This window comes from Watersipora subatra, chromosome 6, assembly GCF_963576615.1.
Source record: "Watersipora subatra chromosome 6, tzWatSuba1.1, whole genome shotgun sequence".
NCBI classification, from domain to species: Eukaryota; Metazoa; Bryozoa; class Gymnolaemata; order Cheilostomatida; family Watersiporidae; genus Watersipora; species Watersipora subatra.
The window spans coordinates 15,114,682-15,142,206 of record NC_088713.1 but is presented as its reverse complement, the minus strand read 5'-3'; the positions used below and the strand labels follow the sequence as shown (position 1 = coordinate 15,142,206).

At 33.4% G+C, this 27,525-nt stretch overlaps 1 protein-coding gene across 1 annotated transcript in view; it reads left to right on the top strand.

The window, feature by feature from the left end:
- The first annotated feature begins 325 nt into the window (after positions 1-325).
- Positions 326-27,525, top strand: part of LOC137398067 (uncharacterized) — a 40,157-nt gene continuing 12,957 nt past the window's right edge. The window contains exons 1-10 of the mRNA XM_068084171.1: positions 326-1,062; positions 2,543-2,766; positions 3,593-3,668; positions 6,584-6,718; positions 8,964-9,104; positions 17,319-17,459; positions 18,772-18,912; positions 20,274-20,414; positions 22,163-22,303; positions 26,750-26,895. Coding sequence (XP_067940272.1) covers positions 326-1,062; positions 2,543-2,766; positions 3,593-3,668; positions 6,584-6,718; positions 8,964-9,104; positions 17,319-17,459; positions 18,772-18,912; positions 20,274-20,414; positions 22,163-22,303; positions 26,750-26,895 — 2,023 coding nt within the window. The remainder of the gene's footprint in view (positions 1,063-2,542; positions 2,767-3,592; positions 3,669-6,583; positions 6,719-8,963; positions 9,105-17,318; positions 17,460-18,771; positions 18,913-20,273; positions 20,415-22,162; positions 22,304-26,749; positions 26,896-27,525) is intronic.

The following is a 27,525-nucleotide window of genomic DNA, read 5'->3' as shown; positions in this document are numbered from 1 at the left end:
GTTTGATAACATTTTAATCATGTCTGTTAGAATAACATTGAAATATATAACCATTGCTTGAAAAAGAATCCTAATTAAACCAAAATTTCATGAAGGATGTTTAAAGCAAATGACATGTATCACAAACTGTATACCATACATGACGGTGATTTGAAGCTTTGTGCATTTTGTTTTAATAGGAAGTAGGGAGACAACATCTACTCCGTGTTTGATTTATTTCTTCATGGTTGAAACTGAATATTGAATTAGTTTTCATGGTATATTGACAAAATGTAAAATCTTGGAGGTTTGTTTTAGAATAAAGGTCCGACATGCTATCCGACATATGTTTGTTTCTTCCGCACCTGGTCAAATCGTCTATGTCTGTGGAGAGGATATCGAAAGAGTCCGCTGTGAGATTCAAAATGTCTTTTCAGGATACGGACTTGATATCAGAATAAAAAACCTTGTACTTTCTCAAGGAATTCCATATGTATCATGGCTGGCTCGTCTTCGAAAGATTTTTGTGGACTCTCAAAGTGGTGTTGTTCAAAAAGAAGCTGAATGTGAACTAATTGCAACAGCTCAAGAGAAACTACCCGATGGAAATCAGCTTGAACTAAAGTACGCTATTGTCCCAGCACACCTGCTGCAAAGCGGCATAGATGAAACCAATCAACCACCAGTTTCAATAAATTTTGTTGAACCTGCCTCTCAGCAATTCATCTACACCTTTGTTGAAGATGAGACTCAACCTTGCAAACTCCAGGCTACTCCATTGGTCAAATACAGAATCACTACAGAAATCCAAAGTGATGAACAAAGTCACTCCCATATGAATGACATTGCTTTTCTGAAGTTTGAGCAGAACCCAAAACAAGCCCTGAATGCTGCTGTGGAGCCACTGCCTATTCCAAATCAATCCTATATCAATTTTCTCGCTCGTAGGCAATCTGTAGTGATGGTTGGAGGTCACGTTGGACGAATTGTTCCATCGCCCAATGTTATGGGAAATGGCTGTTTGGTATTGGGGCTTCACCTTGCCTTTGTGATTCCTTCTTCAGGATCCAACCCAATGCAGAGGTCTGTGAATGGAGATGAAATGATATTTGCATAAAATGAATATCAATTTATTTATGTAAATGTTAGGTTTATTGATTGTCATTTCACAATTTGGTACCAAGTTCATAGCGGCAAAAAGGTCCTTATAATGAAAAAAATGTGAAAAATTGAAATAGTTTCTGCAATTAGTTCTGAAATTTAGTGACCAATTGTAACACTTGACTTGCATGAAAGAAAGGCTTTAAATTTAATGAAATTCTTAGCAATCTAATGTTTAAAAAATTCCATTTTTTACATTCATAATTTGGCCATCAGCTTCAGCTTTTTCAAACATTTTAATGGCAAAACTTCAGTTTTCTTACTAAAAAACTTGACAAGCCCAAAGTTCTTAGTATTCCAAAAGTTTCACAAAATGTCCTTCATATTCATAATTTTCCCACTTTATTATTCAGTCACATGTGAGCGGATCTGTACAAAAAAACACTTCTGCTGAAAAACAAAGCTATGACACATTTTATATAAGTTTTTTTAGCCACTATCAACTTAGGGTAAAAATTCTGTAGACTCTATAGACGGTAATCCTGATATATCAGAGCATCGTGTTGCTAAGTAACCAACTATATAGTAGGATTTTTGTAACTACTAGCTGCTATTATTAGACATAATGATCATCATCAATAACTGATGAGATTAATTTATAGAGCTAAGAAGATAGGCAGTCTATAGAAGAAAATGAAAGTATACCGCGAAGGCGCCATACCAATTTAATCTTAACATTGCTTTCCTCACTGTTTATTTTTCTATAAAAGATAAATGGCCCCACGAGTAGCTGTGACAAAACAACTGATGTTATAAAATTGAGTATTAATAATAAGTTTTACCCAGCTGGGAGCTAAATTATTAGCTGTCCTTCACAAATGCACAACACTAACATGCATGCAAAAGTTTTTCAATAATGTTTCATATCTAATGCAATGATCTTCAACAAAAACTTTTGATCTTCGACATCCATACCTGATATTTTTTTAGATAAACATAAAATTACTTTCAAATCAAATAACTTTTTTTTGTCTTTGAAAATATCCAGTTATTAGCATGGTAATCGCAGTAGCCATGTTTGTGTATTTATTCTGTTAGTATTTAGGACACTCGCTTGCCCTTGATATTTTCTTTAAATGTTAGCTCATTGATCCGGACCTGCTAGATGTAATTTTTCATATGAAAATACACACAGATAAATCTGGAATTGTTGAAAACAGTTTGGTAAAATTTTCATATGTATTTTTGGAATATATAAGTTGATATTTTTGATTGGTTAAATACAAGAAAAGGTATTAACGACCTTCTGTAGTTAAAAATATAAGTTGCCAACAAATCATAACAGCTTCAAGAAAACAGGTTTTTCGAGAGGAAACCTTGGTTTAATGCACACATGAGGCACTAGATCACTTTTTACTGCTCTACACTACATTAGTATATCAAATTTCACTTCTATTTAAAGGTTTGAAGAAGGTGACTGTGGAAAGATCTTACACATTCAATACAAAGAAGGTCATTGGATGCCAATCGCTATGCTGGTAGGCAAATATACAGTAGAAATACCAGAGTATGGATCAAGCATTTACATTGCTATTATTCTGAGTGAAGCACTGAATGAAATAGACAGAGACTTTGGTGACATCTACTCTGATATCCAGCTTCATCCAACATCATCTCTCTATTCTGGTTTGAGAAAATTTCTTTCCAATTTTTCGTACCATTCCACATGTCAAAGGTTGCTCTAAATGTTAATTACTGTGTTATGTGGTAAATACTGTCAGGTGTTTCAAGGATTGCTTTGAACATCACAATGTGCTTTGTGTGTCTTTTAATACACTGAGGGGCAGATTCTGCAGTTTCAAACAGATTCCTTGTTCAACACATTTATGTACATCGGGTTCTGTTGCTGGTTAAGTACTACTTATGTCACAATGGTGCCTTAGCTGTGTGAAGTGTTACACGTCTGTGTCAACTTCTCCTATTAACTAGCAGCTGACTGCTATAATGATCATTAACTTATAACTTAATACTTAGTTAACAATAAATAAGTTGAATCAGTCATTAAGAAAACCTGACAAGAAAATAAGAACGTCAATGAAATGATTTATTAAACTACTGTTGACTTACTATATAAGACAAAGGGCTCCCAGTTTCATGTCAAACACTAGCATTTGTGTTACCTATTTATAAAAAAATAGTTTGTTGTAAATGAATAAACACTGTTAAAAATTTATGCAGAGCAAAATAAATTACATTTCTAAACTGAACCGCGATCAAAGACAGCTTTACTGTTTCTGTGGCGTTCGTGTAATAATTTTGTTCAGTTTGTTCACTATTTTAGCTTGGTGATCTTTATGAGTTTTTAATGTAGTTTATGGCTATAGGCAATCATGTTTTGTTACCCTCTTATGACTTAACATCATATTTACAATAAAACAATACTTAGTGCACAACATCACTGTATATATAGTTGCATTGCATAGGTTTGGCATAAATAATTATTGTTGTATAGGTGAAGGGACGGAGCTGACTTCTGAGGAAAAGCTTAGCATATCAAGTGCAGCAGAGTTAAGATATAACAAGAAAAGGTAACAAATAACAGTAAAATAATTTTTTAACGCAATGGCACTCTATTCTCAATCCTTTTCTCTTAGTAACGTTTTATCAGAGGAGACGTTCAACTCAAGAGTGGCATTGCACTTTTCAAGTAGCTTGTCAAAGAATTAGTAAGCCAAATTTATCCTTTTTCTGGGCAGAGAAAATGCCGACTATATTTTACACTCAACTTCGAGAGGAGCGACAATAACTCTCCTGGGTGCCATAAATCTACTATAAATTAGCTCAAAATTGTTGTAGATCTCTGAAGCTGAGAAAAAATCCTTCAGCTGATATTTTTCCAGGCAATCATCTTATGTTGATGTTATGGCCTGCATTGCAATTTGTGGGAGCTTTAAATTATCTATTTATTTCTCAACTTGAAAACATGTTTTTATTTTATAACTATATGTAACAATGCGGCATTAAAGTTTATTGCACTCATTAAAATATTTGCAGCAGTTTGCAGCCAAAACTGTCTGTTCAGGTTCAACTAGCACTTTCAATTAACGCTCGAAACAAAAGTATTTGCATCAATTGCTTGACAGATTGTGTTCTGACTGTTGATTTCATATAAAATCATTGTATATTCTGGCTGCCTATTACTTTTCAAAGTGTCTGCTGACCTCAACTGTTCATTTGCACTGTTAAATTAGTCGATATTAGGGTTCAACCAATTTTTTAGCAGAGCGAAACCTTTACGCACCGCTTTTAGAGCACATTTGTGAAAAAATAATAATTAACACTCAGCACAAGTTACAGTTAAATTAGTGGTACAGTTTCCATTGTCATTTTAAACAGCTTTTTTCATACATCAAAATATCAAGACCACATTAAACAAGGAACTATTTTTAGTCTGAGGCAGTTATCACATATTTTTATGAAATTGGTTTCAAAGCATTAAACAAAACGTCAGAAGTTTTTGAGTTAAAAAACAGACTTTGATACAAACAGCAACCAACCACAAAATAATCAGGTGTTATTGATGTAACCGAGTCATTATCCAAACTATTTTGTATACACTTTTACCGATCCCATCCTATTGTGGGTTTGTAATGATCAAAGAAGGTCAAAGTGCCGGTCAAAAAAGGTGGTGCTTAAGTAAAGGGTGACACTCTAATTTTCAACACTTTTTCCTATAGTGCCAGTCAACTTTAGGCAACATTCAAATAAAGACAGTGTTCAAATAGTCGTTCTCCGGGGTGTAAAATGTTTCTTGAGACTGTCATTACCCACTAAAATGTTAAGACTACGTGGAAGAAGGTGGTTTTCATGTTAAGCTGATTTATTGTTAAAGGTAGACCTGCTACAAAAGTCATATTACAGTTATTTGGTATCAAAAAGTTCATCGTGTCTCACTCTGCTGTGTTGTTGGTGCAAAATATGTGGAAATGTGATTACAAGCTTTTAAAAGCTCAAAAAACGAACCGTGAATCGCAGCCAAAACAAAAACGCCGTAGGTGGTGATCTCTCTCCAAAACGGCTCAAATGGGACGTAGTTGAACACGACGTGCTTCTGTTTACACTTTCATGCAACCTCATTCGGCAAAATATTTTCACAAATATAGTTCACACATTCAATAAAATCGAGTCTATTGTCCTTACACATATATTTCATCGTCATTGAAATGTTGTTACTTTGTGCACTGATATCTCAAAACCTAGCCTAAAAACAAGTTTAATTTTTTAACCTTAGCTTGAAAGGGTGCATTTCACCCTCTGGTAATAATGAGGAGCCTGCTGGTCCTCTGTGATAATAAAAAATGCTGCAGAAATGATTTGCTCCATTTGGCAGGAAGTATGGGTCACATGATCAGATTACGACTAGATGATTAGACCAAGCTGAAACGAAACTGTACAGTAGCGAGCATTTATATTTGATAAGGGCTTTCCGGTAGAACCGAAGTGTTTGTCATAAACTATTGCTGCGATATGTTTTACATGTATATTGAGCCTTTTATTGACCTTTCACTTCACATGATAACATCATGTATCAAAACAATAACCATGTCGAGTTGAGTACGTCATAGAAATAAAGGGATTCTCAGCCACAGTGTTTTTGTGATAGCTGCGATTATCTGATTGTTTTTGAGATTTCAACAGCTTGTAATCACATTTCTACCTATTTTGCACCTACAACACAGCAAAGTAAGACAAGAGAAACCTTTTGATAAGTAATAAATGTAACATGAATTTTGTTGCAAAGCAACCTTTATTTCCAGGCTGAATCATGAAAAGCAAGTAAAACGGTATAAAATTTTCTTCTGTTACAATATTTGTTATACCCTTGTGTGTGAGAAATTTTTGAGAAGTTTATTTTAATAAAAACTGCTTATTATAATTTTGTTTTATTTACTTGTTCTGAAAACTCAAATGTCTGCATGCATATCAGCATGGCAGTAGATGATTCCATTACCCTGGACTGAATTAGCACAGATGATTGCCGTGTTGAAATTAGAGATCATCATTTACCTGCATATCTAATGAACTGAACTATTCTTTTCTGTGTGCACTGAGCTCATCTTTGCGTCAAATTCTCTCTTTTTTAAAGATCATCACATCTTAATAAATCAGAGTCGTAATTGGTCAACTGTAGATTAGTGTCATAGCTCAGGCAAGTAATGTTTGTGATGTATGGTTGTTGCTATTAGATTACACAGCATCATCGCCTTATTCACAGCTTTTGGATCTTGTTAGCAACTTTCCACATCATTTAGGAACTTGGCGAACATAGAAAAATAATGAAGAGAGAATATGTTGGTTGTAATACTCCACATGCGCAGAAAATTTTGCAACAATAACTTATGCAACATTTGAGGCTATTTTTTAAGATATTCACTATTTAGAAATTGTTTTATAATCTTATTTTTGAAAATAACTACAATCGAAACACAAATGCCTGTTACAGATTTGCGTCATTTACCAATCTTAAAGAATTAAAAATCGAGGATACCAGATTGGATAGCAGTGATTTTAAAGCTTTAGAGAAACTTACATCATTAGAGAGGCTCAGACTACGAAGATGTAAATTCCCAAGAATCAGGTCAGTCAGTGAAAATGAAACATTAAGCAGTCAATTGGCTTATGCAAATTATTGCAGAAAGTTTTATCAAATTATTTGTTTCACAGCTAACATTGATTAAAGATTTTTTTTCTTTCAAATTATGTTTTCATTTCTCACTTTTAAAAATATGGATATTAGTTTTCATTACTTCAAACTCTTCTTCACAGTTTTATGTCAAAATACTACCACTTTTGACTGTTATTTGAAGACTGTCCTCACCAGCATAGAATATCATGCAAATTTTTGTTAAAGCGTGTACAATGCTTTTCTTAAAGCGTTTTTGACTTTTTACCGTTTATTATTAAAAATTGTGTGCAACCGCATCAAAGGTTATGTTCCAAAAACTCAAAAGAGTTAGTTGAAGGCTTGAAATTCACGGTGCAATCGATTTGTTACATTGTTAATCATTTTTTTATCATAAACTAAAGTCCATAGTAAATATTATAATAAACGATAAATGTAAAATACACTTTTGGTGACTTTTCACTAATTTTTGCATTAATCACGCAATATCAAGCATTTAAGAAATGCAAAGAATGCTGAATTAAAAGGTAGAGCAGGCATTGTATCTCCTTCATGCATTGTGGGAGGGATTTAGCTGATTAGAAATATTTACTTATTTGCCATTCGGAGGTATTCAGCACACCGACTGCCAAATTTGAATTTTAGGAGAAATTTTGGTTGATATTTTAAGGTGAAAAAATGGATCATCAAGGGGTCGACAAACTATTAGGTTTCACATTGTAAGATTAAATGAACGAATAATAGGGGTATCACGAAATATTTTTTGATTATGGAAATATAAATTGGCTGATTCTCAAAAGCCATTTTATTGTGAAAGTTTGGAGATTATATAGGAGGGATGATCCCATTAACTTCTTTTTATAAGCTTTTTCAGCATTTGCCAAACATAAAATAGATAATAATTTACTAATATCATGAAATAACCAAATCTATTATTCTAAAACTTCACGTTAACTCTTTTGCTACCAAATTGATTTTTAGCTTAGCCAGAACGTATTTTTTTTATTCACACAAATGTTGACATAACGTCACTAATTTTGTGATAACTTGAGAAAGAACGAAGATATCAGTTTAGCTTAGTGAACCGGTTTTGAAAAAAACAGAAACTTGATTAGGAAACTAAAAAAGATCTTAAAGTAAATTCATTTAAAGATGGTAAATTTTTACAAACTTCACCACCAATATTTTGCCAGCAATTTCAATAGTCGTATTTTGACTGTCGCCTTAATATTTGGTTACCATTACTATTTTCCCATGAAATACATGCACTAGAAGAGTCAGAATCACTTGATATATAGTTACTGAAGTGCCAATGGCTAAGAATGTTAGAAGCTTCTACAGCTTAAACGATAGCGGTATTCTTTTTTGCCTGTCATTTTTCTGTTGAGACCTTTCTGTTTAATAATCAGTGAGCCGCTAGTGAGAGGCCTAATGATCAGTCTATATCGTTAGCAAAAAGTTTGTTTTTATGGAGACCAAATTTTATTGGTCTGTCTGAAGCAAAAGCTGAGTAGTCATAGATAAACTAACGCACTGTCTAAAAAGCGATGTATCGGCTTCCGGCGACAAATAGAAGGTAACCCGAGCCGATACATCGACTTGCGGTAGCGGAAGAGTTAATATAAAAGAAATAAAAATATTTTCCAAGTGTCTAGAACTGCTACGGAAAAAAAGTCATTTATTCTTTTCTGCAATGAAAAGTTACTAGCCGGTTGATGGAGATTATTTTACCCTGAATTTTAATTACTGTAAAACCTCTATTTGAACGCCACCTTTATGCGAACGTCGCCTTGTTCTGAACGCCACCTTTACTAACTCGCTACTTTAAGACGAGGGTAAATACATGTAAATACAGTCCCATCCTTAAATTAACGACACTACTACTTGACTTCTCTGAGCTTTATGAACCCATAATTGAAAGTAACCAATAGAAAAGTGCATTACAAAATTTGATGATTCTAATGATAAAAATCTCACCCAAATGTATACATTGCATATTTACATCAATATTCTGAGGAGTAGCTGCTAATAAATTGTACCGAACTCCTGCATGACTGACTAACCTATCTTAATTTTTTATGACCATTTCCTTTACAACAATGTGTTAGGAGAAGTAAAATAAAATATCTTTACAGGATTTACCCTGCCCTGATTGAATAACTATAGCAATTTTATGGTTACCTATGACTGTTTGCTACAGCTTTGATTCACTGACCAAGCTGAAAGAACTGGAAATCAGCAGAAATAAATTGAATTCTAGTTCACTTGTGGGTATGGAAAAGCTGAAGTCATTAGAAAAGCTGGACTTGCACTCTTGTGGCTTGCCAGAACTTCCATATAGGTCAGTTTCTATATAACCTCCGTTGATCGACTTGTTAGGGTTTTTTGCTGATGGATGTTTGCTTGCTTATCGGCGAGATTTTTTCTTATGAAAAACTTGCATACAATTTGTTGAACTTTTTTGGAAGTTTTATCATCGCTCAAAATTTATAGTATGTTATTATATAACATTCTATATATCTAAAACATCAAAACTTTAAGATACGCAAATTGCCTCATGATATATTTACACTTTTGTGATATCTTACCGAGATGCAATAGTATGCGGCAAAATGACCACATTGTGGTCATAAGATGCTCAAGAACAGGTACGATAGCCCAGCATAATGTGACATTTTATGGCTCCAGATTGACAGGAATATATTAAACTGCTTTGGCGTTTTGCATCCTTTCATATTTCACAGTTTTTTTCCCAGTAATATTGTAATACAAGAAATTTCTCTGTCATACAGCCCATGACTAAATTGATAATGGAAAAAATAAAGGGTACTGCTGGTTGAGAAATTCAATATTAACAATCAAATGGCACTGCAGTGAAATAGGAAAACTGCAATGGTAGCTGCAATGGTAGCTGTAATGTACTGGGTGTTAATATGTACAACAAACAGCAATAATGAAAGGAAAATAATATATGTTTTTATCTTTCCCCTGCAATAGGAGAAATGCAATATTAGAAGTGAAATGGCAAGCTGGTGTAATATACACAGTTTGAAAGTTGGTTGTATTGAATGTAGAATGGTTTTGACAGTGATCTGTAACAGAAAGCAAGCATTACCATTCACATGCATCTGGAAGTTTTTTGCAAACTGGAGCGAAGTGAAAAAATTGGTCATGATCACAAAAACCATGGTTAAGTCGGTTGTGTAAGATTTAGAGTAATCTACACTATGAGAAGTAAAACATTCTCAGTTATTTTGCAAAAAAAAATATTTCAGTTTAATTACAGAAAATTCTATGCTCAATAAACTGAATGCATGTTTACCATTACTGCGAAAACATAGTTCTGAGAAAACTGGCATTAAAGTTTGAGAAATGAAAACCAATGCACAATTTTGTTTACATTTCAAAATGTCATAGCAACCATTATCAAAAAATTGTGATAGTTATCTAGATTTTTGTATTTATATCTAAAGAATTATGCTGAAGTTAAAAATCTAAACAGATTTTTGTTGGTTGTCATAGAAATAGCTGTATATCTAAAAGAAAATGTAGGCCTTTTACTTAATTTTGCAGATATTAAAAATGGCTTAGCAGTAGGCCTACCGCAATATTGAGCACAGCTCTAGTATCATCAACAATATCCTTAGAAAACTAATAACAGTAACATATTGCACACCATCTGTCACTATATACTTCGATCTTATAAATTCGAATGATTATTCTTATAATTAATTTTTATAATAATCTTATAAAATCCAATAACTATTCTTATAATTAAATATTGTAATAATCTTATAAAAATCGTTAAAAAATATCATCGTCATTTCCTTTACTTTCACTGCTTTGGACATCAGTTGGAATATCAAAGTACTCGTTACAAGTGTTCAAAACGTCAGAGTTATCTTTAAAATTGGCAAAAAAGAAACGATTACTTTTCAGTACTTTTAAGTTACTTACAGAAACCTTCAGCAGTTGGACAATGCCATAAACTGCTGAAATGTGCATGTTTTTTTCGTGAAGCGCGCATGACTCTACTATCTGTCGCACGGCTTTGTCGGCGTTTTGTTGGCGGGTCTTAAATTTGTTTAAAAAAGATTTGTCAGGTTTTAATGGCGATTTTAGGCCAAATTTATCTGTTTTGTTATGTATAGTCCAATCAGATGAGTAAGTTTTAGGATATTGTCTACACTTTTCATAGACTTGGTAACATATTTAAACAGGTTTATATGTGTTTTGTATCGTTATTATACTTAAACGACTCCACACAAAAATGGTTATATTTTTTGATGAGATTTTGGTACAAGGGTTTGGGTACGGCCATAGATAAATAATTTTCGGGAGTTGTGTGTACAGAGGCATTTTTCATCAAGCTCCCTAACACATGCTTCGCTCGTGTTTTTTGCGGGAATACATACGACACCACAGACTGTTTCTTTGCATTTTTTTGTTTTCCAACCATTACCCAAATACAATAATCTATGATTTTCAATAATATTTATCTTTTAAATTTGTGTGGTGTTTTTCTTGAAGGCCTACTTAAAATGGTATATATTATTAGGCGCAATAACGTATGATACCAGGTAGCCTACATACTTATTGTGGTACTTAATTCTTAAACCGCTATAGGTAAAAATAAAATCGTTCAATAGATGTGTAGATATTAACACCATAAGTGTATTGAAGGTAAGAACTCACAACAATACACTCTGCACCTAGTACATTACATATAATGATGATACATATTATTGGAGATCATAAAACACTAAATAAACTAAATACGCTACGGTCACCATAGCTAACCATTACTACTAAGCTCAACATAAGATAATGGGCAATGAGAATATTCTGCAAGAACATTGTAAGATATGTAATAGCGTGGCGGATTTTATCGTGCCACTTTCACAGTTACCCATAAGTCGAGTAAATCACGAAGACCGAGTTGTTATCTGAGCACACAATGTATATTTACGTGATAAACATATTTGTATTAATACAACAAGGTCCAGCATGCATACTTAAATAATAAACAGTATGAGAATATAGTGTCTATCGTATGCAGAGAGCTGCGCTGCTCTGCCTGCCTTTCCAATCGTCCTTTCTTTTATCTTCTTCGCTCTTTGTTGGCTCCGCCCTCTTGCGGTTTTGATTCCCGCCCTAGCATTTTGTGGCTACATGACCCGCATCAATCCTATCCTTATTGCCTGCCTAACCTTCGGGCAAAAGGGGGAGGCCTGGCCGGGCCTGTCAATCGACTGTCACGCTGGCACCGGCTCTACTTGCGATGCTCTTCCTTCACACTCTCCTCCTTAGGACTGGCCACGGAGGCCATCCTACCGACGCCGGAGGAAGAGAATATCTGGGCCCAGAGCCAGTGCTGTCGAGCCTCTTCCACCCACAGGGAGACTGTGTCCTCCAAGAACAGTAGCTGCTCTGCCTGCTTCCAAGCCAACTCTGACTGGCTTTTTTTTCACCGCCTATTGTTTTTTGCTGTAAGATTTCCTCTGCTTGCCTTCTGGCCAGCTCCAGTTTGAGCTGGCAGTCCCTCTCTTGCCTTTTTGCGCAGCCCCTTTCATGTTTTGATCACGTCGCGGCTCGAGTGTAGCTGGTGCTTGGCCTAGCTTTTCCTTGCAGGCATAATAAGGTTTAAGCCAGCCCTCATTTTGGATAGAGGACTGGCCCTGTCTCCCAATCAATGCCCAGGCCTTTATGATTTTAAAAGGGTCCACGTATTTGGCCAGTCATTTAAGGTCTTCTCCCTTTCGCCGGCGCTTGTTCAGAAGCCACACCCACTCTCCTGGCGCGTATAGTGGTGGCTCTTCTTTGTCCTCCTGTCTCACTGTCGTTGGGCCTCCCTCAATATCTTGTGAGCTGCTTCTAACCTCTTCTGCGTCTCCTGTACATACTGGTAGGAAGACCACTCTTCGAGCGGAAGCGGGCAGATTTCCAACAGGTCAGGGAGGCATAACTCTTGGCGGAACATCAGCAGGTTTGCTGTTTTGCTCGTAACAGAGTGTGGCGTACCCTTGTTGGCCCGCATCAGCAGGGGCAGCAGTCTGTCCCACTCCTCCTGTCCTCGTGTTATCAGAGTTATTATGAGTCTCCAAGCTGACGGTTGTTTGTTTCCGCAATGCCGTTAGCCTGAGGGTAGTACGGTGTGGTGCGCGTTTTTTTCTACTCGCCATATCAGGCACAGTTCTTTCATCAGTTGGCTCTTGAACTGTGTCCCTTAATCTGTATGTATTTGCTTCAGCAAGCCCATGTAGCAAAATACTTGCTCGTCCAGCACATTGGCAACTACAGGAACCGTGGCATCCGGGAGGGCCAGTGTGTCTTGCCACCGAGTGAAATAGTCTGTTAGCACCAGGATCCACAGGTTCCCTCTTGGTGTCTCCGGCATCGGTCTAACCAGGTCCACTGCCACCTTTTGCCAGGGGCGACCTGCGTACAACCTCTGTCGGCTACCTGCTCCCTTGTGTTGCTACTGTGCTTAGACCCCTTGCAGACCTCACAGCACCTGACCTTTCTTCTCATCATGACCGTCATACCAGGCCAATACCAGGTCAGTCGGAGCCGGCTGACAGTTTTTCTCATCCCAGAGTGGGCCAGGGTGGGAGTCTGCCAAACGGCAGTTTCTCGGACCGAGTGAGGTGGGAGGCAGACCGAGCACCACCTTGGCTGGCTGTGTGGAGCAGTACGTGCCTCCAGTACCCCGTTCTGCAGCCGGAAGAATGGGCCAATGCGGTGTAGCTGCTGCAGCTCGAATCTGTTCAATTCCACATGCTCGGGGGTGAATTCTGTTGCCTGCTGCGTAGAGAGGTACATGGAGGCTACTAGTCCACGTCCAGCGGCCTGCATGCGTGCCAAGTCTCCTGTGGCGGTTTCCCTAGTGCTCATCCGAGCTGTCCCACAAAGTCCCGGGGTGGCTTCGGCCAGCCACGTGCTGTACAATAACGTAATGGTAAATTAACTGTAATAACATAATATAACGGCAAGTGGTGGATAAGTTTACATTAGTATTGACTTTTAGCAATCAATTACCTCAGCAACTTTCCTTTGCATGGCTAAAATTTCCAATAATTTTTATTTCCCGGAAATTACATTTCTGTGACTCTTCTATTCCATGAACTGAACTGAACAATAACTTTATCAAACATTGTACAATTTTTCATAACAAAAGGCTTATTATTAAGTTAGTGAAACTGGTTTTACTTAGTTTCTGAGCTGTAATTTAGGGGTAATTATGGACAAGTTTTTTCCTGGAAATTCACCATGCACCATGTCCATTCAGGCACAAAAAAAACACCTGCGCATAATGCGTGCTTTTGATTTTTTCAATTAAAGTTGTTTCAAATAAATTTTCAGTTTTTATTTCAATTCGTCTTGTCCTTATTTAGATGGTGTACCACCGGAATGAGAGATTGTATTTCAGTTTACATTACAGAGTCTGTAGAAAATATGTAAGTACTAGGACCCACACACCGTTGCACATGTCTCCATAATCAAAATTTATTTTGTTACACTATAACAGTTTTGAATAAAAGATAATCTATCTGATAAACTGATCATCCATCTTTAATTATCATTAAAACCTTTGGAGTTTTTGGGCTTTCCCAATTTCCTAATTCCAAACGCCCAACTTCATGTACCTGTAATGATTAAACAGTTTTAATTGTTCATACTGTTATTGCTTGCATACATTATTAGTCTTGATATGGACATGTATGGTACATGTACTGTGTTGACATCTTGTGACAGTGATCTTCATTGATTCAGCAGTGCATATTTTAAATATTACAAAAGATTAAGAAGGTGTTTGGGGGCAGCATAAAAAGTTTCTGGGACCACATGCAACTCCAGGGCCACCAGTTGCACAGCACTGACTTAGTATGTCATCTTGGTAAATATTTTTTGATTTAAATTATGCTGGTCTTGTTGTGTAGCAATATTGTGGATACTTAGAGCTGCTTTTAGTTGCCTTCAACTGCCTGGTACAGCTCAACAATTATTAAACATCAAGTTTGAAGCTTTCATTCATAGCTAAATAAAGACTCCCTTATTAATTAATGCTCTTCAGCTTTCTATTGGTCAAAAATTTATCTAAATACTCAAATCTTTTCTCTTTGTTTAGGATTGATGATGCATGCAACTAATTTTGAATGAAATATTATTTTTTTTAAATTTCTAAATTTGGGCACCATTAAATTTTGGACATTAAAGTCATTAATAAAATCCTTAAACTTTAACAAGTGAGCATAACCAAGCTTTAGATCTTTGACCTGTCCCATATAAACTCTGATTTACTGCTACATGGTATTATCAGTTGTCAGTAGGGGTACACAATTCCCAAAAAAAGTCTGACGAAGGTCAAATGAATGATTGGCTGGGACATTTTCTTAAGTTAGGATATTTTTTAAGTTTTGAATCAAGTCATACTTGAATAATTTCATGTGATAAACAGTAAAGCTTAGGTGATGGGATTTATGAAAACTTTTGTATGGCAGCTGTATTAATAAATAGCTCATGACTGTGGAATGCATTTTTAATCAGATGGTTTGCCTGCTCTTTGATCTATAAAACTTCATATTTAAAAATATGTTTGGAGGCTGTGCCATAAGATTTTTATATGTTTAAAACAAAAATTGTATATTTTCTTAGTGAAAGCAGCTCTTTGATTTTTCAAATCACAAGCATAATATATTAATACTAATAAAGATTTAATTGGCTCGAATGAAACTAACTGAAACAGATGCAGACAATCCTACCATTTAGTACAAAACAAAGAAATTTTCACATGATAAACTTTTTATGTCGCAAGTCAAGTAAGTAGTATCACTGTTACAACTGATGCAAATATTCACAATTTAGCACTGAATTGGATTTCCATAAGAATTTACAATATTTACTAACTTTTAATGCATTATTAATGTAACAAAACTGTGTTGTATCAGTTTTCATTAACAGTTTCTACTTGTCCTTTCATGAATCAACCAATTTCATAGCTTGACGAGTAACATTAATAAAGACTTTATCTAAATGATGAAACCAGGTAATTTCGTTATGCTCTACTTACGCTCATCGTTAGTTATAAATATAAAAATAAATATTCAGAAGTTTATATATTGTATTTTTTGTGATACTTAAATGACATTATTTTTGAAAGATCTAAAATGAATATAAACTGATGAGAGAGCTCACAACTGCTGACATTCAGTGTGAAAATAATATAACAACAACATCATATTTTATGTTTTAACCAAGATAAGCATGACTAACTGAACGCTTTGAAATTTTTAAATGGTATTTTAATCAGCAGATTCCCTTTTATTTTTGTGACCAAAAGTTTAAATGGTAGGTATAACCATAATTGATAAATAAGTCATATTATGTTACAGCTTCATTAATAAATAGCTTGTGACTGTGAAATGCTTTTTTAAACAGATGATTGGGAAGCTCTTTGATCAATAAAATTTAATTTAAAAAAAAAGGTTTTGAGGCTGCGTCATGAGATTTTATTTTTTTATAACAATTTGTTTATTTTACATTAAAACCTGATCTTTGATGTGTCAAATCATGAGCGTAGTGTATTAATAATAATAAAGAACTTGTGGAACTAACTGAAAACATATACAGCCATGCCTACCATTTAGCACAAAACGCAAAAGCATGTTTCACATAATAAACTATCTTTTAAGTAAGTAGGGATATTGCTACAACTAATGAAAGCATTCACAATATAGCATTGGATTAGATCTCCATAATAATTTACAATAGTTAATAACTTCACTGAATTATTAAGGTAATATAACTTCGTTATATCAGCTTTCATTCACAGTTTTTACTTGTTTTTTATGAATGAACTGATTTCATAGCTTGTTGGGTAAAGTTAATAAAGTACTTCTTCTAGTTAATGAAATCAGGTAACTGCGTTATACCTAAGTTAAGCTTAGCTCATAAATATTTTTACTTATGATAAAAATATGTATCTGAAGTTTTTATGTTGTTATTTATCTGACACTTTAATTACAAGGCAATCAGAGCAATCTAAAATGAATATAAACTGATGAGTTGGCTCATAACTGCTGACCATTAGTGTGAGAATCACATGAAAACAACATGATAATTCATATTGTAACCAAGATACGTATGACTTACTGACTCTTTTAGAGATTTCTGAAAAGTGTTATAATCAGCAGTTTTGCTTTTGTTTTTCATGACTAAAATGTAAATGGTAGGTATAACCATATTTGGTAAGTATGTCATATTGTGTTACAGATTTGATTCACTGACCTATATATCATAGTTGAACATCAGATGCAATGACATTTCTTCTTCTACACTTCACACACTGACAAGTTGATGTTGCCTAAAATTATAAACAAACAGAAAACTTTCTTCTTATAGAATAATACCGGCAAAATTGTTGTTATTTACGACTATTTGTCAGGGATTCACTCACCAATCTAAAAGAGTTGAATGTCAGATAGTTACATGTATTACTCTGACCAGATTGACTACTGTTAGAGGTATTATGGTTCCATTTGCCTGTTTGTTACAGTTTTGATTCACTGACTAATCTGAAAGAGCTGGATATTAGCTCGAATGATCTGGATTCTGATTCACTTGTTGGTATGGGAAAACTGGTGTTATTAGAGAAGCTCGACTTGAGTTCTTGTCACTTGAATAAACTTCCATTTAGGTCAGTAACTATATACCCTCAATCAAAAAACCTAGCAAAGTTCCATGCAAAATATTTTTGCCAAATTTTATTGAACATAAAATGCACTTAGTAGTAAACTAAAGTTAACTACTTGTGCGCTATTTTCCTATTACCCTAAATATAATAGTACAAATACAAGTTATTATATTGCTGCCTTTAAATATAATTTATGATTCTCTGGTATCATAATAGATGTTTATTATAAATAGTGGTGAGTTTTAGCGCTGATAGTTTTGGTTCTTTAATCACCAAGTGGAAAACTAAATGAGTAATTAATTCACAGGAGCTAATTTACAAATTAAATTTCAAAAGAAATATGACAAAGTTTCTATGAATGATTGACTGTCACTGTTTTCGAGTTAAGATATTTCTTGAGTTTGGAGTGAAGTCATACTTGATTATATTATAAACAGTAATGCTTAGTTGATGAAAGGTAAGAAACAACTTAATTGCAGCTGTATTAATAAACACATTGTGACTGTGAAATGCATTTTTACAGATATTTGGTCAGCTCTTCGATCTATAAATTTCAATTTTTAAAAATAGGTCGGGAGGCTGCGACATAAGTTTTTATTTGTTAGAAAAAATTTTTTTATTTTCCAGTAAACCCTCTCTGTGATGTCTCAGATCACAAGTATTATATATTAATGTTAATGATTAATTAGCTCAAGTGAAGTTAACTAAAAACAGATGCAGACATTCTTAACATTTAGCACAAAACATGAAGTACGTTTCATATAATAAACTTTCTTTCAAGTAAGAAGCGTTATTATTACAACTAATCAAAACATTCATTGTATATCACTGAATTAAATTCCCATAATAATTTACAATACAAGTTTTTAATGCATTTTAAGGTAATGAAACATTGTTATATCAGCTTTCAAAACCAATTTTTACTTGCTTTTTCATGAATCAACTGACTTCATAGCTTGTTGAGTAACATTTATAAAGTACTTATTTTAGCTGATGAAATCATGCAACTGTTTTATGCTTTACTTGCTCTCAGCACATAATTATGTTGTTTATGATACAAATACGCATGTAAAAGGTTATATTTTGTATTTTATCTGAAACTTGAATTACATTATTTTAAAAAGATCTGAACTGAATATAAGCTAATGAGACAGCTAACATCTGCTGACCTTTAGTATGAGAATTTGACTGTTTGTTACAGATTTGATTCACTTACCAATCTAAGAGAGTTGAATGTCATATAGTTACATGTATTACTATGACCTGTTTGACTACTTTTACAGATATTATGGTTCTCTATGTCTGTTTGTTGCAGCTTTGATTCACTGACCAATCTGAAAGAACTGGATATCAGCAGGAATAAACTGGACTCTGATTCGCTTGTCGATATGGAAAAGTTGGTGTTGTTAGAGAAGCTCAACTTGAGTTATTGTTTCTTGAAGAAGTTTCAAATTAGGTCAGTATTAATGTACAGTCAATAGATTAACCTGGCAAAGTTCTATGCTAATTATTTTAGTCAAAGTTTAATGAACATAAGACACAATTAGTAACAAGCTAAAATTAACTATTTGTTTGCTATTGCTTCCATTACCTTGAATATAATAGCACAAATAAAGGTCATTACTTTGTTGCCTCTGGATATCAGTTCTGATTCTCTTGTGTCATGATAGATGTTTATTGTAAACAGTGGTGAGTCTATAGCGCTGATAATTTTTGTTCTTGAGTCACCAATCGTGAAACTAAATGAGTAATTAATTCACAGAAACTATTTTAGAAATTGAATTCCAAATGAAATATGACAAAGGTCAATGAATGATTGACTGCTACTGTTTTCAAGTTAGGTTATTTCTTAAATTTTGAGTCAAGTCATACTTGAATATGTGATAAGCAGTAATGCTTAGGTGATGAGAGCTGAGAAACAAATTTTTATGGCAGCTGTAGAAATAAATAGTTCGTGACTGCGAAACGCATTTTCAATCAGTTGGTTTGTCTGCTCTTTGACCTATAAAATTTCACATAATTAACTTTTTACATAATACATTTTCTATTTCCCCAGTCAAGTAAGTATTGTCATTGTTACAACTAATGAGCACATTGTTACTATAGCGATGAATTAAATTTCCATAATATTTTACAATATGCACTAAATTTCAAAGCATTATTAAGGTAATAAAACTTTGTTTATCAGCTTTCATTAACGGTTTCTATTTGTTTTTTATTTATTAATCAACTGATTTCATATCTTGTTGAGTAACATCAATGAAGTACTTTGTTTAGTTGATAAAATCAGGTAATCGTGTCATGCTTTAGTACACAAAGCTCATAATTAGTTTGAATTATGATAGAATTATGCATTTTGAAATTTATGTTATCTATTTTAACTAAAAACTTAATTTTATTATTTCAGAAAATCTAAAATAAATATAAACTGATCAGGCAATTCCCAACAGCTGACTTCCAATGTAAAAATAACATTACAACAACATTATACTTCATGTTTTAACCAAGATGAGCATGACCTACTGACAGTTTTAAAAATATGTAAAAGGTGTTATGATCAGCAGATTCACTTTTATTTTTTGCTACCAGAAGTTTAAATTGCAGATATAGCCATATGTGATACATACATCATATTATATTACAGATTTGACTCACTGATCAATATATTAGAGTTGAATATCAATTGCAATAAACTGTTTCTTTCTACCCTTACACACTGACTAGTGGGTGTCACCTAAAGATATAACCAACATATAATACTTTCTTCTTTTTGAATATACCAGCAATTTTGTGGATATTTACAACTTTTTGTTACAGATTCGCTTCACTTACCAGTCTAAGAGAGTTGAACATCAGTTGGAATAAACTGCGTTCTGATTTACTTGTTGGTATGGAAAAGCTGGTGTCATTAGAAAAGCTCAGCTTGAGTTCTTGCGACCTTAAAAAACTTCCATTCAAGTCAGTATCTACGTAAACTCAATCGAACAATCTTGCGAGGTTTGATGCTAATTATTTGAGCTGAACTTAAATGAACATAAAATGTAATCAGTACAAACTATAATTAACTATTTGTGTGCTATTTCTCTATCACCCTAACGATAATAGTACAAATGCATCTCATTATATAGTTCTAAATATACTTTTTGATGCTCTTGTATCATGATGCAGGTTTATTGTAAAAAATTGTGAGTTTTCAGCATTGATAATTTTTGTTCTTGAGTCACCAAGTGTGAAATTAAATGAGTAGTTAGCCATTAAGAAGATTATTCTTAAAACCAGTGATCAAAAAAACTTACTGATAAATCAACGCTTGATAATAACTCTCAGACAAGTAATAGCTCTTTACATTGCAACATATTTTTATTTATTTAAAACAAGTTTTGCAAGTCGACCAGAAAACTACTACAAAACTAGTCGACTAGTAGTCTACTAGTTTTGTAGTCTTGTAGTTTTGGTATGACTATAAAGCAGTTTGCTGTAACGTATGCAGAGGATAACATTAAAAAGTAGCCATTGCAGCAGGAGGCGGAACCAAAATACTATAATTCATTGTGCCAAATTTGCTCACTGTATTGAAAAAGAATGAAAAAAAAAACATGAAGCAACTGTAATAGTATTTGAAAAATTGAAGCAGTTTTTTCCAAGTAAAGTATAACCATTGAAATGATTATATTGGAAACCTCTGAATTTTTGATCTGGGGAAGTAGTTCTGTAAGGAGCTCTTATTAATTGCTTTAGTAAAGTTTCAATGCGTATTGTTTTATGCACTTAAAAATAAACTGGTAAAAATTGTTGATATGAGCTTTGTGTTCCAAAGACTTGTTCTACTTCTATTGTAACAGCAAATTAGGGCAACCTTGGTTAAAAATCAGATAAACTTTACATGATTTGATCATAATCAGGAATGCATTGAAGTCAACACAAACAATTAGTAAATGTTCAAAGCCTCTCCGAACTTTGTTAAACAAATATATGTATTACTCACAAGCTATTTATTGTTTTTAACAACCATTTGAGCTGAGCTAGTTTATTTTCACAAATTTTAGTCTTTTGTATCAGCATATGGCTGTGTGTGCCTTTAGCGGGCATCTAGGTAAGCATGCTTAAATTATTAAAGTTAGCTATTTCAACCACAATTTTTTTTCTGTTTTCTAATAGTAATTTTGCCATCTATTATTTTTACTTTTGTTTAAATGGGATCATGCATGTAACTCGAATTCACTGAAAATGTTTTATTACAATTTTACTACACTTTGTTGAGTTTATATGATTGACAGTAATATTTTTCATAAATTCCTAAAAACCACTTTAGCAAAACAGTGTTACCAATGTTAAAGACTTGTTTCCTCTTATCTAAACATTGACTCTAGGCTACTTGATTATTTTATTAGACACTGATGCTTTAAGGTAGATCTTTAGAATAGATTAATGACATAGAAAATCATTTTTTCCAAAGGCTTTGCTAATGAATATAGATAATACTTGATATAAAAAGTGGAATTCATTGCGGTCAGCCACAATATTTAGTAACAGATTAGCATCACTCATCAATATGATGAGAGTTGACATCAATGTTAGCCTATTACATTCTTGGACTACACAAACAATATTCTAGCATACTGTTTCTAGATGTAAAGCTTGCATATATTGTTATTTAGGCTTATTTATTTGTTGTGAAAATCAGTTGCTGTAACTCTCTGTTACAGACTGTCATCATTGACCAAGCTGAGGAACTTAGACCTGTGTGACAATCCTTTAGATCCTGATACTCTTGATGAAATAGTAAAGCTTGAGTCACTAGAGTATCTTGACTTGTCTCGCTGCCAGCTGATTAAATTACCAAGCAGGTCAGTCAAAAAACTTTGCGTTGAGATACTCGTTTAGTAAAATACTTTTGGGTGCCTGTTTATTAAAATCCACCTATACAAGCAAATCTTTTTGAGTTTTCTCTCCACAAAAATCTGTTTGTGAAAAAATATTTTTTATTGATGAACCAGCTTCTGTAGTAGACATCAGGCTGCTTGTGGCCAGAAATAGTTTAACAAACAATTTTTTGCATTGTATTTGCATTGCATTGTATAATATCTTCATAGAATTAGCTTAACATTTTAGGTAGTTAATGCTTTGTTGGTGTCTTGTTTTGAATTTTGAAACAAGCATGTTCATGTTACTAGAATCTACATGAATTTTACTTTCTCAAAATTAAATGTAACTGTCAAAGCTTTTAGAAGTAAAAAATCTTTGGGGGTCTAAGTTATTATATTATTGGTACAAAACTGAATTTTCATCAAGTTGTAGTCTACAACAATAACGCTGTCATTCAAGAGACCGATTTTAATGATGAGCCACTGTGGTGAACGAGTTGCTGCTTGGGACAAGAAGCAAGCTTATATTTGTTCAAACAAGTATTTCACGCTTTGCTTATAGGTAGCTTTGTTTTGTTTTGAATACAAATAGTTTACTGGAACAGTGAAATTTTAGTATAAAATAATGTGATAATAATTTGCCTGTTATGATTTAAACTTTTGCTTATTTTTAGTCTATCAAAAAAGTGCATTCCGTTAGAGTAGGTGAATTTTTTGTTGGATTGTAGCGTATCCCATTGCTTAATTCTAAAACGATATAAAATACATCAAAAAATAAAATAAAAGTTTTAAAAAACATTTGCATTAAAAGGTGTATTGAAATAATACTTTTATTTAAACACTACATCTAATAGGGCATCGCTATGGGAATAAGTTTGAAAGATACAGCAGCACCCTTCATTTAAACACCACCACAAATCGACCACCACTTTGAAATTGTGGTGGACGCTAGGCCATGACTTGTCTCGCTGCCAGCTGATTAAATTACCAAGCAGGTCAGTCAAAAAACTTTGCGTTGAGATACTCGTTTAGTAAAATACTTTTGGGTGCCTGTTTATTAAAATCCACCTATACAAGCAAATCTTTTTGAGTTTTCTCTCCACAAAAATCTGTTTGTGAAAAAATATTTTTATTATTATAAATATTATTTTATTATTATTATAAATACTCATATATACATCTTGCATGTTGTGTTTGCTCTTTCTATAATATGGTATCATCACTAATTTGTTTGTTAGCCCAGTAGTGCTATTGTGTTTTGCTTTTGTTTATATTGTATCACTAGCAAATTGTTAGTGTATTATAGCCATCCCAATGCGTTAGTGACTTCATTTATATTTTTTGTCATACAATTTTTACTCGGTTCCATTATCCAGAACGGGTGATACAAATGTATATAAAGAAGTGTGCCTACACAGTTGTACAGAGCAATAGTCGTACGCTCTTCGACTAATCAAATTTCCTTCCTTAATAAAAGTGAACGAAACCATACTTATTCTCTTTTCATTATGTAACAGCCCAGATCATGCCAAAGTAAAGGCCAGAAAACTCCCTAACTACATGCATTATGTTTGGTTTTCATGAACTTGTAATAGAAAGTGATCAGAAGAAAATTGTCCACAAAATGGTACTAATAAGGGTGTGGATGCATCGATAACAGTTAATTCTTATGTTGTTGCTGTAGTGGTTGCTAAGGTTTTAGTGTTGATGTACCTGAAAAAATCGATTGCCACAATAACCAGAGCTACACTCTGATTCCTTCACCAAAATCTAAATCATATCCATTGTCTTCAGATTCATGTGGTTTGTGATGTGGTTTACAATCTGATTTAAAAAGTTGAAGTGTTATGGTAAATGACGAGAATACTGTTCAAGAACACCGCATGACATAACTTTAGCCATTGCTATAGCGTATCAAACTCCGTTTTATGCTTCGCAAAGTTTCATGTCTTTTTTGAAATGTTAAAAACTACACAATTTAAATAATTAATAACTGTATCTGTCTAATGTTTTATCCGAAGTAGTTTTTTTCTAATTTGGTCTGATATTTCCACACAAATGTAAAACGGTTTAGCAAAAGTGCTGAGGCCAATGGCACTGATGTCACTCCACTGAATGGATAGTGCAAAATATTGGTAAAATTAGCATCTCTTTAACCATAAAAGCATTAAAATTAACTTTTTAAATATTTGGCAATTTAGTCAATAACTAAGCATATTCTATATGTTTAATGTCACCTTTAATAAAATGCCACGATAGTGGAAGGGTTGAAAATACAGTGCCATAGAGTGCGGATAAAGGTTTTAGGCTATGTACACAATCAAAAGCCTAAATATTCAGTGCTAACACGAAGAAATATTCTATGATAATCTTCATTTGAGTTTTTTCCAAACATTGTTGCAATTTCTTGCAGGCATCTATGTGAACTGGGAATAATTAAATAATAATTGGAAAATATATAAAAATGTTCAAATAGAAATGTAGTGCCTTGAAACCTATTTTATTTCAAAAAATTGATCATGTGGTTATTGTGACGGTTCTAATATGCATGAATAAATGTACTATTTAATTTACAAAACTATTTTGCAAATTAAATATTAGCAGCTAAACCAAAAGCATTAAAAGGCAGGCTGAAATTAAACAGATAAGGTTAACATTCAACATAAATTACACCCTTTAATTAAATACCACCTCTAACAAACCACTTTGACATTCACTGAATTTAGTTTTTACAAGCCCCTAATAGAAATTGATCAGTAGAAAATTGTCCACCAAATGGTACAAATAATGATGTGGTTGCATCAAAGACAGTTTTTCTGTTAAATTAAATGTAGCTGTCTAGGACGTTCTATTGTTAGCAGGAACTTTGTTCATTGAGCTTGCATTGAAACAGAAGTAGACCACTTTAAGTAATATGAAAAGTTGAAAGAAGGACATCTTCTTTTGTTTTTAACATTTACAGGTAGCTATGCAATGCAGACATTTTTTATGGTTTGCTGCTGATTTCCAAGAATGAAATTTTTTTTATTTAAAGTAGAATATCAAGTGTTCATCTACTGTTATTTTAGCAAATCTTTGTTTTCTTCTCTAATGCCATGTTGACCAAATCATAATAACTCAGTAGAAATATAAATTTGTCGAAGAAAGTCATTTTGTTTACTCACCTAGATCTGGCTGGTCTTGGCATATTAACCGATCTTGCAAGTCGAGTGTCACACTTTAATAACTCAGTGACAAAAAATCTAGTTCTGAGTGTCACTTTGGTTTGTAGATTCAAGAAAGATGCATAAGAGTACATTACATCGCTCATATATAAACATGATATTAATCACTTCTTTTCAATGCCTTTAGGCTTACAGCAAAGCATTTTTTGCAGTAAGTATAAAATTTGCAGACATTTTTCACCAAAAATGTCCTTTTCTCAAAAAACAGTTTGTTGCAATAATATTCTTAAAATATTCATTCGGGCAAAACCATCTGAGTATAGTTCTATTTCTCGTCCCTATAATACAACTGCTTATGCCTGTTTGCTCAACACTACAAAAAGTTATGTAAAGGGCTAAAATTGTTTCAAAAACTAAATATAATTTGGCTTCTCTTGAAAATAACAAGAACAGGTTTTACAAACAAAACAGGATTGAATAGATATAACTCACAGTCATTTGCTATAAAGCGTTCATCTTTTAAAAATATATTTTTTCAAAGCCAAATATATTATCCTGAAGTGAAAATACTTTTAACGAGAGTAGTTTGTTTCAAATAAAAATTGATCATATCAATCTTGCGTATTTCATTTGATTTTTTCCCTCACGTGTTTTCTTGTAGACTATATTGCTTTAACCTTGGCTGTGCATTTGGTTTTTAAAACAATCAAGTTCCTTTCTAATATTATGCACAGGTTTTAGTTTTTTGCAAAATATTTTGCAATTTAGCATGTACACTCTTCATATGCCAGGGTCACTTTTCAATGTCAAACACAATTAGTGACTGTGCGAAAAAAGGAACATCATACTAACATTTATACTGTTTAATTCTATAAAAATACTGCATATTTATTCTCACAAATGAATTGAAAATGTAGTTTACCTAGCACTACTATTTCATAACATTTGGCCAAATCTAGCAAATAGTTTTTTAAGCATTGTTGTAAGCGGTTAACAGTAAACAGACAAAGTTAAAATTGAATTAAAAAAAAATCTTTCCTATGAGAAAAAAGAAATCTTAATTGACATGCACAACAAATAAATAATATATGGCTATAAGCATGCTAGTTGAACTAATAGCAAGTCTTTTGATATCCAGTTCTACTGGTTAAACCAGCGCATAGAATTTGCTAGAAGGGTTGAGCTAAATAAGCTAGTGAAAAATAAACATACAGTAAGTTTACATTTTTACTGCAGTAAGTGTAAATAAAACTTATATTTGTAGTTTTGAGATGCTGAAGAATCTGAAACAACTGCTTCTGTTGGGAAACAACTTTGAAGAATATCCATCAGCGCTCAAAAGCTTGCCAAGCCTACATACCTGCATTTACGTTACATTTTTTGACCTTCTAAAGAAGCACCCCACAGGAGGTACAGCTCAGTTCAGTAATCAGCCACTTCAATCTACTCCATCAAACCAAGTTATTCTACATTGTACATTGTACATTATTCCACATTGTGCTGCATCATTACTATGCAGAATGTAGTAATTTACAGTGCGTTAATTTTTTTTTAATGCATTGTAGGCATTTACTGATCATGCAACTGTGCTCCTAATTCAACATATTCACTGCTTTCTACCTCGCATTTACTTCCATGAAACCTAAAATCCAACACATCCTGCACACAGAAACATGCAATAATTATCTATTGACCATCAACCATCAGCCAAAAATTTTAGCCTCATGTGGTTTGTCTACTTAAATTTTTTTCTTTGAGCAGCATTAAGATTTTGCAATTGTGTAAGGATTGCGTGAAGCTAAAATCAATACTTGACTCTGTGACGGGTTTTCATGAAAATTGCGGTTCTTGTATGTACAGATTAACACGAAATGTGCACTAGCAATACTCTTATAGCACCAATACTAATTACTGTTCAATAGCAAAAGTTATTACAGCACTGCATGTATACTACAAAATTGTGCAGTAGTAAAAACGTGTGATGCAATTATGCTGCATTGCCTTAAAAGTAACATTAAATTTTTAAACAACCTCCTTACT